Below are 16,147 nucleotides of genomic sequence, written 5' to 3' on the forward strand. Positions count from 1 at the left end.
CTGGAGACACTCAGCACCGCCGCCGCCGCTTGAGTATCCTTGCCATGTGGCTTCCGCACCATTCTTACTGCCTCGCTTACGCTCACCTTTTCGCCTTTTCTCTCTGTGTACCCGCTAACCATGGACCAACTTTCTTCCCATGACAGAGTCAGCCGTGGCATATAGTTCCGCCCCAGCATTATCCACTAATCTCTATCAACAGCCACTGCCAACGGTCCGCCACTCCACCGGCAGCTCCAACTCCAGGTTAAGTCTGTTGGAGAGCTTAGTCTGCATGACTGCCGATCCCATATCGTTGTGCTTTTGGATTTGTTTGCAGGTAAACACATATGAAGACCTCATCTTTTACAATATTTGCTTATGAAAACGTTTTGGCCTAAATTGAATTAATTTTACAACGTGCAACTCATTTCTATACATATTTACCATTGCTCAAAAACTCTTTAAGCCTGGAAAGATTTGAAGTCCTGATGGCCCTTCAGGTGGCACAATTCCTCCATGAGGGTTGTAATGTGAATTGTAGTCGTAAAGCAATTTTCTTGTACTTTTACAATGCCAGAGGAATGGTGTGAGGTAATATATGGTTGCCAGGAGCCGCTGTAAATTGTATCTGGACCCAAAAATTAACCCATGAGAATTCACAAAATTATGCGAATCTATTTCAGTTGCGCAGACGGAATTTATTTTATTTAGGATTTTCATGTATTACATTTTGAAATCGATTTTTGTACACATAAATTTCGATTTACATGATGATTAAATTTAGCGTTTTGGAGATTGTTGTAAGGCTATACAGGTTTAATTGCAAGGTGTTTCACTTTTTTTGTACGCCTCTCATTTTCTGAGAGGAATGATGTTTGCATGTAAATTCACAAGGGTGCGCGTGTTTTAACTTGGTTTTCAAAGACGACTGCCTTTTCTTAAATGAGTGTTTCGTAAGCTAATTAAAAATCGTATACCATTTCAGTTACAATTTCTCTTTCTTCCTTGTCATTAAATGGATTTGTGTGTGTCTGTGTGTGTTTGTACGAGTGTAACTGTGTTTCACGAGTGTGGTAGTGTTACTACTACTCCTACACTTGGAAATTTAAGCACTAAATCCACTCATTTTACACGTGTGTGCATGCTGATGTGTGTGTGGTTGTGTGTGTGTACGGGTGAGGATGAACATGGTTGGATTGCAGTAACTGGGTTAACTAATCTTAACTGGTAACTTAGAACTAACTGAATTGACACAGGTGTTATGTGGGCCGAACGTTTCTAGCTAACTCTCTCCACTCAGAGGCCAATTTCGATATAAACCATTTTCACAATTTTCGCTTATTTTTTTGTCGTGGAAATTTTGCAACTTTCAATTTTCATCCTTGTCGAAACTGGCTCATAAAAAAAGTTTGCATTTAAAAGTAGAACGTATGGAAATTCGCTAGTAACTAATTTGGTTAGACTGAGAAGGCCGAAAAAAAAGCGGAACGCGAAACGAATACATTCTTTTTATAACACCAAACGCTGGCCCTGATCGAAATCCCATTATCTTGGCCAGCGTTTCAGGCATCAGGTGGATTTTTCCACCTGCTATTTTTGCCCGTACAAAACAATTGTATGCGTATAAAAACAAGGATATCGAGGAATATTTTAGAGACAGGAGAGTGTGTGTTTAGGACTAAAACTAATTCCCTAGTGGTTGCGTTGCGCCTACGTCGAGCAATCGAAGAGCAAATTCCTTTCAAGGATCAGGATCGCCAGTTTTCGTTGCTCGCGCACTTTTTCGAGCTATCTTTGTTAAATGCACTTTTACATTTAGAATTTTTGTTTTTTTGTTTCAATGACCAGGTTTTCTCATATGATCTGATCCCTCTCCACGCCGAGGCCCCAGTTTTCCAATGTTTTCGTTTCCTTTTCTTTTGTTGTTTTTTTTGCGGGGTTACTATATCGACGCTTGAGTCGGTGTGCTTGTGTGTGTGTCTTTAGTGATGTGTGTATTTGGTGGTATAATGGGGTGATTTTCAATTGACCCGCTGGGTGGCCATAGGTGGCACATGGTTTTGCCACCCAACGCGGTGCACATCCCATGATGCGAGCGGTACTTAGTAGACAATCAGCAGGTTGTTTTCATTGAATCCGGCCGAGTGACCAGCATTGCGTACAATGAAACAGGACCCGTCGAAATGCATGCGCTTCTCATTACGACTGAAAAAAAGAAGGATATTATAAATAGCAATCTTCAAATAATCAAATTCATGTCAAAACGGTGTTCAACTCTTTTGAATTGTGTATGAAAGGTGTTTTACTGCTTTTTGGCAATTACTGCCAAAGTGTAGAACCGATTCTTTGAGTGCATCATTACTGCAAAAATAGGCGTGGATGCAGTGGCGTCAACTCACCGGACAAACAGGTGCGAGGTCTTGCCTAGAGATGCCGTGCAGTGGATGCCGGGTGTGGTCAGAGTGGCGGATCCATTGCCCGGACTGGTGCGAATCAGGCACTTGTTGTGCTGGCGGGTGACCTTCACCAGGCCGTCGGCCGCCTGCGTGATGCGGAATCCATTGATGTCGTACACCTCGGTGCCGTCCTCGGCGCAGTTGTAGGTGGAGTTGGCGATTACGTCGTGGGCATCAGACATAAAGGATGGGCCGTGGCGAGAATCGCTGTTGGTTGGTTGTTAATTGGAAAGAGGAGCTTGCCGAATTGATTTTCGAAATTTTGTTTGTGCTCAACTCACTCATAGAAGACGGCCAGTGTGTAGTCCTTGGTCAGGTCGGTGAAGGTATCGGTGGTGGTGCGTGTGCCAGCTGTGTCCACCAGATAGATGAGGGCACAGGACTCGCTAGTGAAACTGACGCCTTTGTACCACATTTTGGCATAGCGACTGCGGGGAAATGGTTTGAAATTTAATTATCACACCTGACTCAACTCTTGTTGCTTAAAATGTAATGAGAATGATTACAGGTGCTATACAACTTCTAAGCTTACACAAAGTTATTGGCCTTCATGCCGTCGTAGGTGACGATCTCCACCTTGGAGCCGCTCTGCAGAATCCTTCCATTGGGATGGATGAGCGCCGAGTTGCTGCAGTTGCGCGACAAGGCGACGGCCACCATGCTGCGCTGGTTGAGCACACGCACAGCCTTGTCCAGAGTCATGTCAATACTGAAAATAAGGGATATCTTGCAGTTATTGAGGCAACTAAGTGCCCACGAAGATCACTTACCGAACGCCCTCGCGCAGGCGCAGCTGGATGGTGCCATTGGACATGGCAATGGGTCCAGATCCCGGACACGGCGGTGGTGTATTGTTGTCGAACTCAAAGGTGCGCGAGCTGACGCGACCCAGGGCGTAGGGTGGTGGCGGCATTGGCGATGGGAACTGCTGGGTGTGATGTGCCTGTGGCTAGGGATCACATATTTCTATACCACAAACGGAGGGGGGAAGAAAATCAATGCACCTACCATGCAGTAGGCTCCATCCACCTCATAGCCATAGCCAGTGTTAAAGCGACCGGTGAGACTCTTGCCGCTGCGCGTTATGTTGGCGGCATCCATGTCCAAACCAACGGCCTCGAACCCAGAACCTGCAGCAGTCTGCGGCAGGACACCGAAACCAGAGTGCGGTGCGGCATGCATGCCCAGATGCATGTAGCTGCGGGCGCAGCTGCTCGTCTGGCTGGAGCACTCCTTGGCCAGGACGACGGTGCTGGTGCCCACGCTGGCGCTATTACCCATGCTGCTGCTGCTGCTACCGCGCTCCAAGCCGCGCTTCATGCCACCGCTCAGCGACAGGCTGCTCAGGCGTGGTGCCAATGGGCTGTTCATCGACGACACCAAGCGCATGGTGGCTTGCTAGGGATTGGCATTGGGAAAGGTTATCATATTAGCTCCACGCTTGCAAAAAAAAGCTGGCAAAAACCCATTTGACATGTGGCTGGCAACCCTATGGTGCAATGGAGTGACAACTCTACTCACCGGCGACGGATTGTTGTTGGTGAACACGGAACGCTGGCGCACACCATTGGGCGCCTTGGTGGGCGAGCGCAAGATGTTGTTGATCTTGTCGTTCAACTGGGCACGGGACAGAAAGTCCTCCGCATTGAAGATGCCCACGCGGCCGCTCTTGGGCGTGGCCAGGGGGGCGGTGGTCGGAGGCGATGGCTCCTGGGCCTGGGGCTCATCCAGGGTGCCGGAGTGCTGGCACTGCACCTCCTTGGTGCTGCTGGTCTTGGGTGCAACGGTGTCCTGGGCGTCGGTAACCATTTTCTCAAGCTTCGATTGTTACAACTTTAATTGGATCGAATTTTATGGAATCGAATGGGTTGGATGGATGGATGGAGTGGTGTTCTTGGATGCACCTGGGCCTGGACTTTGGTATGTGGTTGGATCTAAACGAGAACGGCACACGCGGCGTGCTGGCTGCGAAAATCAAGTACTCTGCTCGACACGGAACACAACGACTCAATGAGAGGAATTTAATTTTTATTTTTTATTACTTTTCAAGAGCTCTGCTCGCTGCGACAATTTTCGAAAGAATGACTTGCCTCAATTGCCGATTGAAGGATGTGCCATCGATTCTGACAGCCCATGGCCTACCAGGTTTTTTTCGGTTTTTTCGTTTTTTCGATAGTTGCAAGTGTCATACTATCGAGTACTACTATACTTTCTTTCTTTTCCCCTGCATTTGCTATCTATCATGTGAAGCCCTGACAGACACTCAGATTTGCCGTGAAAGTTCATCGTATATCCGATTAGTGCTGCATACTTTTAGACGGCAAAAAGTTGATTGAATTCGAAAATAACGCATTTAAGGACGACACTGTAGTGCATCCGGTCTCCGTGCCTTTGGTGGCCGGAAAACGAAGTTTTGCCTTCGTAATTGAATCAAGCAATAGACTCGAACACACAGCAGCGCTTTCAGCAAATTTATTGCCGCTCATTTTAATAGTTTCTACGCAACTGTAAGCTGCTGCAAAGGGCTTAGGCTTTAAGATTTATTGGGAAAAACTCAATTTGCTGAACAGGGAAAAGTGCAGGGAAAAGTGCCTTCATTCTTATCGAACTGCTTAAATGATGAACAAAAGCAGAGTGGCAAAGTTTTGAAGGAGCTGGCAGGAAATGTCAAGAGTCAGATAAAAGTTATGTTTGCACGTGAGCACAGTTCAGTACTTTTGCTAATAAAAAGCTATGCCCTTCTAAGTTTAATATGTTTTAAATTAACCAGGCTTAAATTGTTGTCAAAGTCCCACAGCCATGAATTTTGTTCTTAATGTACATTGAAATGCAATTTTCAAAATACCAACTTTAATTAGAACTTGCATCAGAGTTTCTGTAAAATGTAAACTGCGGTCAAGAAAGTTTCTTAGTTCTGAATCATTTCCAGTTGAAAAGTTAACAGTTTTTGGTTTATTTTATAATCAATAAACATTAATGTTGTTACACTTATTTGGAATATATCTAGAGTTGGTTTACTTGTGGCTTATTAGACAATTTCTCTGCCTGAATGTTGACATACTAGCCACAGTTTTTGGCAAACCCCCAAGGTCGTTTTATTTCTACTTTTGTGGGTAAACTAACTCACCTTCAGTGCGAGAAGACCCTGAACTTCCGGAACTATTGTGTTTTGGCACGACTGTCAACTCTTTCCGCTCCCATGATTGATGTTGCCTCTTGATTTGAATACACAAATCTATTTTTTTGCGTGGATTAGTTTTGCTTAATGAGCGCATTGACTTCTTGCAGTTGGCCATCGGCCCACGCAGATTTCGATTGACACTTTCGCGATCATTTCTATTTAAATGGACGCGTTTATTTAGCCGCTTGGCTGGCTAAAAATTAAAAATCTTATTTTTGGCACTGTCGGGTCATTAAAATTCAGCCACTGCAGCTGCAATGCCGCCCACGCATCGCATTGACTCAGTTTTGAGCAGCAACTGAAAGTGAAAATGTGTATTATATTTATAGCAAGAATGCAATCGCATATGCATCCAATGAAATACGGAAACTCATTTGTAAAAAGCACCGATGTGATTTTTCCGTTGTCACTTTCCCCAGCCGCAAGCGAACAAATTGGTTAACCTCCTTTTTCAGTATTTATCATTGGAAGAATATTCGCAAATATTCCGACAGCTGAAACTTCGGTTTTTCTGCTGGCTTTTGGTGCAATAGTTGGGATTTGGTTTTTAAGTTGTAATTAAGCTTGTTTTGTAAAAGAGCAAATGCACTTTTGTTATGAAAATTGAAAATAGAACAGCAATTCGCTATTATTTGCCAAAGCTCATTAAAATGTGCAAAACTATTTTCGTCTTTTGCCGCCGGAGGCGAAAGTCAGTGAACTTTTGGCGCAGACAAAGATGATATATCCATACTAGTATAGTACGGATCCATACGCTATATATAGACTATATATAGAAAGTGCATAGGACTCCAATTTGCCGAGTGTTGCAATCTTTGACGTCACCGTTCGCGTGTGTCAGTTGTTGTAGTGGTAGTGGTGACCACTCAGATTGATGAGAAACTTATGGCATAATTGAAATGGCTTTTAAAATCCATTTGTTCAGCGTTCAGCCTTCTTCCTTATTAAATCCTTAGCAATTTTCATTAAAAACAATTAGCGCCAACGACGCCACTTGCCTTTGTCGACACAACACCAGCACCATTACGTTCTCCTGGGGGGCAGGAGGTGCTCGGGCATGGAATGGATTCGAATGCGATGGGATGGGATGGAAATTAATTGATTGTCAAGATGAGGCAACGGCAACCGAGCTGTGTAAACAAATAAATGTGTCTGGTCATTCAGCGGGAGATCTTTGTTGTCGCCTCTAGATGATAATGCCGCCCCGCCTGTCAGCTATGGAATTACACTCACCCACTATATGCATCTACATATATCCAGAGATATTCCGATTCCGTTTGCGATTCCTATGTACAGACATACATACGTAGTACGTACATACATACAGCTGATGGATCTGGCACGCGACGCTAAAAGCCTCTCGGCTTGACTTCCATCAATATTTTGGCATTCCCGGCATTATTCTGGCCGCGTCGAATTCCTTGGTGACTTTTCTGTTTACACAATCCCCTTAAATCCTGTGCCACCACCGCTCCTTCCCCTCAGGTGATTCACGGGGATTTCCTGGAGACGAATAAGCGACCACCACCTACGCGTGCCCCCGAAAAAGAAATGATATGAAAACAGATTGAAAGGTTGGTCAATTGGTGGTCTGGGCCAAAAGTCTGCCAACTGCCAACTGCCGCCGTTTGACGTCATCGGCTCTTCGGCACTTGCCAAAAAAAAAAAAGAATTCGCCCATCTCATACGCCAAGTCTATGGTCTTATAGTTCATCAAAAAGGTGTGCCAGGTTTTTGGTTTTTTGTTTTATGTTTTTTGAATGGTTGGGTTAAACTTTCGCAAGATTTAATGTGTGCTGGCGCTTTGCCCGCGTTGTCGGTCCGAATTTCACGCTTCATTGGGGCAAAAGTGACGTTGTCGCGTCTGCTTTGATTTTGATAAAATAGGCCAAAGTGTTCATCAATAATCATTTGTGTAAAGATCGGTGAGCGAAGCAATTATTTTTACAAAATTTACAAAAAGCCACACACACAAGATAAGTTGGCCCAGGCATGGCAATCCATTTTTTTTTCTCATTTTTGAACATCCTTCACACATCAAAATTTTCGCCGAGTGGGCGGCTTTATGTGTTAATTATTGTTCTACTTTTTAAAGAAATATGATGTCAACAAGTTTTTGGAATATACATAGCCCATGCACGTGATTTTTTGCAACACAGCTTTAATTGCTTTTTATCACATTAATTGGATTTTGTCAAGTACTAGGTCATTAAACCGTTTTTTTTATATAATATAATAATAAATAAATTAAACAACATAGTTTTAATTTTTAGGGCAATTGGCATGTTTTAATTTGAATTCATGGCATTGAGTAAAGGGGCACATAACCACACTGCCAGCCACAGCAACTTAATTCATTTAAATTTAATTACTTTACTTAAATTTTCATTTATCAATGAAAACCGCACCAACTTGGCTGCCCCTAGAATATTGCTCATATTTTATTCATTGGTAACCCACATCAAAAGCAACTGTGGAAATTTATACATAAGAATTGTGCAAAGAAATTGTGCCTGGGAAACGCGGACGTGCCTCTTGGCAGGGGCCACGCCCACTTTCCCGAAAGTGTTCTACTTTCTTCGGCATTTTTTTTTTTTGGGTGGTGCACCTCTCTGCAAGATTCCCGAAAAGGCATAAATCAAGTGGCTTTCACTTCTGCCTGTTCCGCCTTCGCAGGTTTTTTGTATTTTTTCTCCGTTGTTTTTGGCGCATATTAATTTGTGGAATTTTGTCAAAATGAATTGTATAATTTTATAACACATGCTCAGCTTTATTTGATGAGGCATGCCTATAATATAGGCGGATATACAACGGCGTTCACTTGTCACGCCTGTTCTCGAAGTGTTCTCGCTTTCTTCCCTCTCACTTTTGGGGTGAATTAACCTGTCCGTTTTATAGGACAATATAACCCGGATCGGACAAGGTATCCCAGTAGCCAAATAGCCAGAGACAATTACAAATGCATTGGCAATTGCAGAGCAGACAAGGGTTGCATAGTTTCCGGCACGCATTTCGCTCGCTTTGTGCGATTATTTTATTTGCAATTCCCGGAGCGGCTGAAGGAATCGACCAGACATCGCTGTTCGCCGTCCAGACGGACGGGTTCAACGCACTGGTACTGGAATGGAATCATCATCGGGTCACCCAGCCATTGTTGATTGCCAATTGGCCATAACCAGACCGCGCGAGGCATCACAATCACAATCGGTCTGAACTATTTGCAATTCCCCAGACCCAAAAGCAGAAAACCCACAGCACATCTAGTGCAGACAACCCGCTGACTCAGAAATGTGGAACCATTCCCATTCCCCCATTTCGATTTCCATGCCATCCCGATCCCAATCCCAACGCAGCACCAGCCCATCACTATGGCCCATCCTCCCGAGAACTGTCAACATTCCGTGGCGTCCTCATTTCGTGGCGAGTGAATTTACAATTTCTGCAGTAAGCACACCTTTTCACAGTCTACACGAAGAAAAAAATATAAATAAACGAAGTGAAAGTGATTTTTGCTGCTCATTATTATGTTCTTTGTTTTATTTGAATGGCTGCTGATGCAGTCGGACCAGCAAATATTTATATCAAGTATTTCTTTCATCTTGATCTTGATTTTTTATTCAGTCTGTTTCATTCATTCACAAGTTTAATTCATTCTTAGCTTTGATTTCATTCCTCTTTATTGTGATTAAAAACTAATACTATAATTTTTTGATTATGTTAGTAATCAATGCAATTTTTAGGGTCACCAGAGTTCTTTAAATAAGTGCTGATGTTTTGGATATCATTTGAAAATAGATTGACCATGTTCTAAACTAAGTAATTTCTTACGTTTTGGTAGATAATTTCTCTCAGTGCAGGCGGGAGCAGCTAAGATTCCCGTAGCTCTCTGTGGGGGCTGGATAGCTGCGAATACGAATGGGGAAAAAGTGAACCGCAACCGCTGCCCATTTTCGTGTGTCTCCGTTGTTTATGGTCCGTTGCGGTGGCCACCGCCAAGTGAGCATCTTCATCCTCTCCACCGGCCATTTGCGCCACCCACTACCCACTGCTCGCTGGGATCGGATCACCTCAGCTGGGTGGAGGCGGAATGCTTTCAAGTTATTTCACGGCGCTGTCTTCGTATTGGGATCAAGTCAATATTTGTCGAGCAAAAATTACTTCCTGCTCCGAAATTGTGGCATTTCTTAAGTAGCCTCATTCCCTGGGAGTGCCGCCACCTTGATGTTTGCATTACTGCCGCTGTCTTAATTTGCAAGAAATTACAAATAATTGTTTGTATAACTTCGTTTGCGACCAAAAACGTTTTAATTAGGGAACGCTCCACATTTTGCGGCCTGCAATTTGTCTTCTTTTGAAATGAAAAAGTTCTTTTATCTTTCATGTTTTAATGAATATTATATGTTGTGCTTAACTCATACATTTCTTAAAGGTGCCAACTTCTTGGTGTGTGTTTTATTTCTCTGCCGTGAAGTTTGTGTCTGAATTTTTCCGCCGCGATAAATGTGTTTGAATTTAAAATGCAAAATTTAATTTCATTATCAGGTTGCTCTGGCTTATCATACAGTAAATTTAATGTGTTTCAAAAGCTTTCTTTATTTTTAACGGTTTTTAATATTAACGATACATCTATATTTATGCAAAGTGATTTCGTCCAACCGAAACCATTTTAAAATGTTCACCACTCCATCCAAAATTAAAACGTATTAAAACTAAAATTGAATTATTTCCCCAAAGGCTTGTAAAAGTGTGTGAAAAAACGTGTAGAAAATCGGCGTGTCATTCAATTTTGCAGAGCACATGTCCACTTTGCGACTGGGTTTCGATTTTTGCTGTCTGTCTGGCCGGAAGGGAGTTAAGCCGGAAATGCGAAAGGGGCGGAACTGCCCTCTTCCCACCGCCCATTTTTCACCGCCCACTTTTCGCTTACCACTTCGCACTTGTCTGTGGGAAGAGGGGGCGTGTAAAGTTGGCTGTTGTGCTTGTTGTTGTCGCAGCTGTTTGTTTGTTGGCTGTTTGCTTTTAGACAGCGCCAAAAGCGTGTCAAACGAAACTGGAAACTGAAAACTGAAAACGGGCGGGCGTTTTACACATGGGTACTTTAATGCGTGGAGCTTGGCAAACACAAATTCAGAAATGTGTACTTAAGAAGTCAAGGACTTGGCAAAGCTCTCTCAGATTTATTCCGTGCAACTCAAATGAGGCAAGGCAAACAAACAAATCAGCAAACCAAACTGATTCCTAACCCAAAAAAGAATTATAGTCGAATCTGCGAGGCTACTGCGAGGCATCCTCTAACTGGCCTGCAATTTTTGGGGGCCCAGCCTTCAAAAACGAATTTACATTACATTTGTGCACATCGCACTTGAGTTTTCATCTTTCGACACGTAAAGATGTCAGCGAATCCATTAGAAACACGCCATTAGCGTTGCCATTTAGTGTCATTAGCTGGAATTCATAGTCGTTCTTGAGCGCGTGGACATGCCGGAACTCAAAGGCGACCTTTGATCCAATGATGCTGGCCTAAAAGCCTGGCGGTCGCTGCAATTACCGTTGTGGTTTGGTTTCACCCACGGCCCATCCGTGCATCCGTATCCTGCATCCAGGATCCACTGTCAAGCTACACTTTTTCATCGCCTGCCTGCAACTGGCCTCGAACCGCAGCAATTAGTTGGTGTGGCCACGTTTAATGGCCTTGTAATTGGTTATCGGCAGACCTTGCTTAGCTGAAAGGTATCTGGCTTTATCATGAAAAACCACTTTAATTGGGTCAGTTAGATGTTATAGAAGGATAAAGCGAAGCCTTGTTAAATTCAAGCATTTAGTAGTTCAGCTAAAGTGACCTGTTAAAAGAAATACGTTGCAATTATGAATACAAAATACATGCAAGTATGTATTCATCCCCTGCAACTATTTAGAAACACATTTTGGTGGGGTATTAAAAGCGAAAGCTTTATGGAAACTGGCAAAGTGCCATGATAGTCAAAAGTAAAGGTAAACAAGGACTAAGAGCCACGACCTGACCAGAACCTTTTCCTGGAATAATAGCATTGTGTATGGCGCTGCCCCAACTGCCATTTGTCGAGTTCCTAATCCGACCATCGTGTCCATTGCAGCGGTCCTGTTGGCAGGATGTGAAGTAAGTGCGAAACGTTTCATCTGGCTTATTGCCATACTGCATCTGCAGGAGAAAGAAACCAGGAAATCAGTATTGCAATCAAATGAGCTTGCTTTAAGTGGAACATAAATGTAAGATTCAAATGAACTTGCAAACTCAAAACATTGAGAAATGTCTCCGAAAGTCTAGAGAAAGCATTTACATTTAAACAACTTTGAAATACAATATAAAGGTAATACAAAGTCACAAACTTACCAGCGGTTTGTCCTGGCAGTCGCGCTGAAAGGACATCACCTTGCTCGAGTTGCGCTGAAATGGCAATGGCAATAGGAGATCCACATTACAAATGTATGCGCGTCTGATTAATGATACCCACTTTCCCATTGCCACCAATCATCACGCTTGCTCACAGAGGGTCTTATTTGCATTTCGTATCTGCGAATCGAATTTGCATTTGCCCTCGTTTCAGCGGCCAAAGTAATTAATGCCCCAGGTCCCAAGTGCCTCAAAAAGAAATACAAGCAAAAAGCGGGTAAAAGGGTGAAATGCATATGATGTGAATGTGGATTTGGATGTGGATGTGGATATGGATGTGGATGTGCGGCACCGAAGCAATCTATGGCCCGAAAGCTAATGCGTAAACAAAGTTCACACTAGGGACATTGGTTGCTGGGCGGGTAAAGTTTTAATTGCATTGCAGCTGGCTGGCGAGCGTTGGCAATGCGACTAACATAAGTTTTTGTTCGGCGGGCGGCTTTGATCCGCATGGAATTCAATCAGCGATTTCGGCCCCGTCTAATGAGACGCTAGCAAATTTGGAAACCTCATTTGGTTATGTAAGACTTTCGGGGGAAGTGGGGTGACTGGGGCTTAAAAGAGGCGACGAAGTTGACTTTGTGGGGGCGTAAGCTGGCCTAAGCCTTCCATGGGATCCAACGGCTACATGGAGTTGTTGGCTGTGGTATCCGCTGTGCACACTGTATGTGCTCCTTATACGCCTTATACGCCCTTCTGGCTTTCCATTAAATTATGGTAATGGATTTTTTATGCACTCTGTTTTCGCTTCTTGGGCTTATTTTACAGGCCCTTTCGTTGGTCGTTGGCTTTGAGCCGCTTACTGGTGAAAATTAAAGCCAGACGAGCGGCGTCAATACTGTGAAAATAATCGAAAAGTCTGCACTTGATTGCAGAAACACAAAAGGGGGGAATTAAACCTTTTGCAACTGGCAAAGTGTCTAGCCCGATTGACTTAATTCGATCAAAAATATTTAATATTGAATTTAACTAAAATTACTTTACTAACAGCAATTTATGTTTACTTGAATAACAAAGTTTGTGCATTCTGTTTACTTGCACAATATCAAATGTAAGCTGAGATATGAAAACAAATTGGTTTTGAGTAAATAGCAGGACAAGATGGTTACTTTTAGTTACTCAATGTTAAAGCTAGGCGGAAAGTGCAGCTTTGTGTATTTAATTAGTGGAAGTGGAGTGCTGGCACGATTTAATGGCTCCTTCTGTATTCGCATATACTCGTTGTTTCTATTTTTTTTGTTTTCTGCTCATCCCTTATGTGGCAGTCGCTAATTTCAGAAAAAGGGGCGAAACTTTAGCTGTGGCAACATTTAGCCAAACAAAGTTGAGCGATGCATAAAAATCAGGCATTCCATGTGCCACTTTGTTGCCGCAACAGCTGCGCTGCGGCAGCTCCAAATTGGAAGGATTGCGAAGATTGGGAGCGGGAGCGAGTGTGGCTGCAGATGGCTGACGGCATACGTGAAGAGTTAAACGCTCCGCAATTCCCGTTTGCCGACGCTCGGGAGCATTTTGTGGCACGTTCCACGGGCGTTTTACGATAGGGCCGAAGTTTTTCCGCCTTCCACTCACTTTTTCACATGCACAGTGTGGTGGGAGGAGTGGAAATTTGTACGGCATATGTACATGTAGTTTTTTAGTCCGTTTCTTTTTTACCCAACCCTAGTAGACATCACTCCTAACATCTTTAAAGCTATCCAAGAAGTGTAATTATTTTCAAGGGGCTTTAAAAGTATTTATTTCTAAAGGAATTTACTATAACTAGATTAACTGCCGAGGGAGAACCACTTAAGTTCTTTACTTTTTTTTACGTTTCTTACGTTTAAATTTCTTTTTTACGTTTCTATTTCCTATTACAAAGTGCATAAGTATTTATTACCGACTTACCCGCATTTCCACGCGCATTGTCACGCAGTACTTCTTGGTGCAGTTGAGCACGGTAACGGCACTGGCGTTCTTCAGGCAGGAGTTATCACTGTAGCCATCCAAATAGGTGCACACATAGCAATCGAGCGCTGCAAAATACCAGATATATGTATTTGTAATAGAGGATTGAACGAGGTCATGACGTTGGCTTTCGTTTTCGTTTCGTTTTGTTTCGTGTATTCGAATTTAAATTTGATTTTGATTTTGATGATCATCGTGATCATCACAGCGTTGTCGTTATGCTTTTCTTAGAATTTATTAATAGCCAGCCCCCCAGAGCAGTGGATGCAGACAAAAACAAACATTAGCGGCTATAAAAACACAATAATTAATTGAATTTAAGTGAGAATTTTGGCAGCAGACTTTCTGTCTATTTGCCAAGTGGCACGACAACGTCCTCGACATGTATCGCCGGCTATATCCATCTATCTATCTATCTATATGGGTGTACGAATAGCACAATCTATATTTGAATCAGCCTTTTGTGTAATAACAGTGACGTAATGGCCCCACTAGTGGCCACAATTTCTGCGGCCCGAGATGTGTAAACGGATTGATGACACGAGACTTTTTGCTCGACCCTCGACAATGGTATATGCTATACGGTGCTATACGTGAATCTAAGAAATCAAAAGACATTGAAATGGTGTGTATCGAAATCCTTAGCGCTTACCACGAACACGAATCTATTTCTGTTCACAATCTGCATTATGAGTTCTGCATAAAAGTCTTGACCGCCGGGATCATTCTTGGCACGCTTCGATCATTCTTGGCACGCGGTTCGCGGTATTCGAAAGATAGAACATTGTATCATCCCGAGTGTGGTCACAATGGGCTCTAATCGGCGAAAAATGCTAAATATTTTATATGATATCGGCGCTAAATAAATGTCATGAGTTCGCGGGAATCAAGCGCTTACTCAGGTATATAAAAATAGTCAGTGCCATGCAAGAAATAATTCAAAGTATTACTCATGTAAATTAATAAATGAGCAGCATACTTTTCAAACAGTTTATCATGGGAATACTTTTTTATTTAATATGGTTCTAGTTTAATTCCATATTGATTTACACCAGCATACCATCATGTCAACATGGCGTATGAGTGATGTATTCGTAAACTGTATGCCAAAAGTATAACTGACATCAAGTGTAACCATTTGGAAGCCTCATTTACACTTGACGGCAACTTGTGGGGGATGAATTCTGGTTCTAAAATTAAAACCAAGTCCTTTGTAATTTGCATAAATGTAAAATTCAGTTCTAAGGATAGCCATTGAGCTTGAGTGCCCTCAGTTCGCTGCCCCCGAAGATGTCGCTTTTAAAATTCAACCGTTCCACTGTGACTGGAGGAGGACTATAGAGATCTTTGAAAAATGATTTGTATCAGCTTTTGTGAGGCAATCAATAAATTTGAATGTGGTCATCGGCGAGTGACGTCGACAGCTGAACTCGACAACAAAACAGAAGAAAATGAACCGAACCGCACCGAATTGTGAGAATAGAACGGAAGGCACAGTTCGGTGAATCAAGTGGGGGGGAAATCAGGTCTCTATGTCCAATGCCCAGAAAAGTGAGGCGAAATGAGTGCCAAGAACACATTTCAAATTCACCTGATTTTTCTCGCTAAATTTCCGATGAGTTATGAGTCGTATGGCAAGGCAATTTCGCAATAAAACAGCTAATTAAGTTAAGCGGAAAACGACCTGCTAAGCGGGCACTCAGTGCCAATCAGTGGGTAAGGTTAGGATTTAAATGGGAAAATGGGTAATGGGTGATGGGTGATGGATGATGGGTAATGGGAGATGAAATAGTTAGGGAAACCCGTAGAAATACCATGCGAGAAAGCTGCTGACATTAAGACGACGCCGAGCACCGTGAAGAGTACGGATTTTGACAGTCCGTGCGGCGGATTCATGGCGTTGACTTCTATTGCGATTTCCGAGCTCTGACAGCTGCGGATGCGAATCCCGGAATCGTTGGAATCGTTCGACAACTGGCACTTGACTGACTCGAGTGGAGCTCGATAGCCGTCCATGTCGTTTGTTGTTTGATAAATGCCAAACAACAATAGCAAGAACATATCGATATGCATACTTAGGTACACACTCCTTATCGGCGGGCTAACAGGGAATGAAACTCTATTTGAACAGTAATTAATGGAAACAATAAC

The 16,147-nt window shown here is 43.0% G+C and overlaps 3 protein-coding genes across 4 annotated transcripts in view; 1 reads left to right on the top strand and 2 right to left on the bottom strand.

The window, feature by feature from the left end:
- The first annotated feature begins 210 nt into the window (after nucleotides 1-210).
- Nucleotides 211-16,147, top strand: part of LOC6530963 (platelet binding protein GspB) — a 35,898-nt gene continuing 19,961 nt past the window's right edge. Inside the window, exon 1 of one of the 2 annotated variants that reach the window (XM_039372073.1) lies at nucleotides 211-319. In XM_039372073.1, coding sequence (XP_039228007.1) covers nucleotides 275-319 — 45 coding nt within the window. In that variant the 5' untranslated portion in view covers nucleotides 211-274. The remainder of the gene's footprint in view (nucleotides 320-16,147) is intronic. The other variant, XM_039372074.1, reaches the window with a different exon arrangement.
- LOC6530960 lies at nucleotides 656-4,531 on the bottom strand. Its single transcript, XM_002091762.3, has 7 exons — nucleotides 3,960-4,531; nucleotides 3,447-3,836; nucleotides 3,209-3,387; nucleotides 2,971-3,147; nucleotides 2,720-2,866; nucleotides 2,382-2,645; nucleotides 656-2,187 (listed from the first exon to the last, which is right to left on the bottom strand). Exons 1-7 carry the CDS (start codon nucleotides 4,245-4,247, stop codon nucleotides 2,085-2,087), a joined length of 1,548 nt encoding a protein of 515 aa, XP_002091798.1. The 5' UTR covers nucleotides 4,248-4,531; the 3' UTR covers nucleotides 656-2,084.
- On the bottom strand, nucleotides 11,528-15,992 carry LOC6530961. The gene is made up of 4 exons (XM_002091763.3): nucleotides 15,811-15,992; nucleotides 13,937-14,064; nucleotides 11,990-12,043; nucleotides 11,528-11,797 (listed from the first exon to the last, which is right to left on the bottom strand). Exons 1-4 carry the CDS (start codon nucleotides 15,890-15,892, stop codon nucleotides 11,570-11,572), a joined length of 492 nt encoding a protein of 163 aa, XP_002091799.2. The 5' UTR covers nucleotides 15,893-15,992; the 3' UTR covers nucleotides 11,528-11,569.

This window comes from Drosophila yakuba, chromosome 2R (genome assembly GCF_016746365.2).
Source record: "Drosophila yakuba strain Tai18E2 chromosome 2R, Prin_Dyak_Tai18E2_2.1, whole genome shotgun sequence".
Lineage (NCBI taxonomy): Eukaryota > Metazoa > Arthropoda > Insecta > Diptera > Drosophilidae > Drosophila > Drosophila yakuba.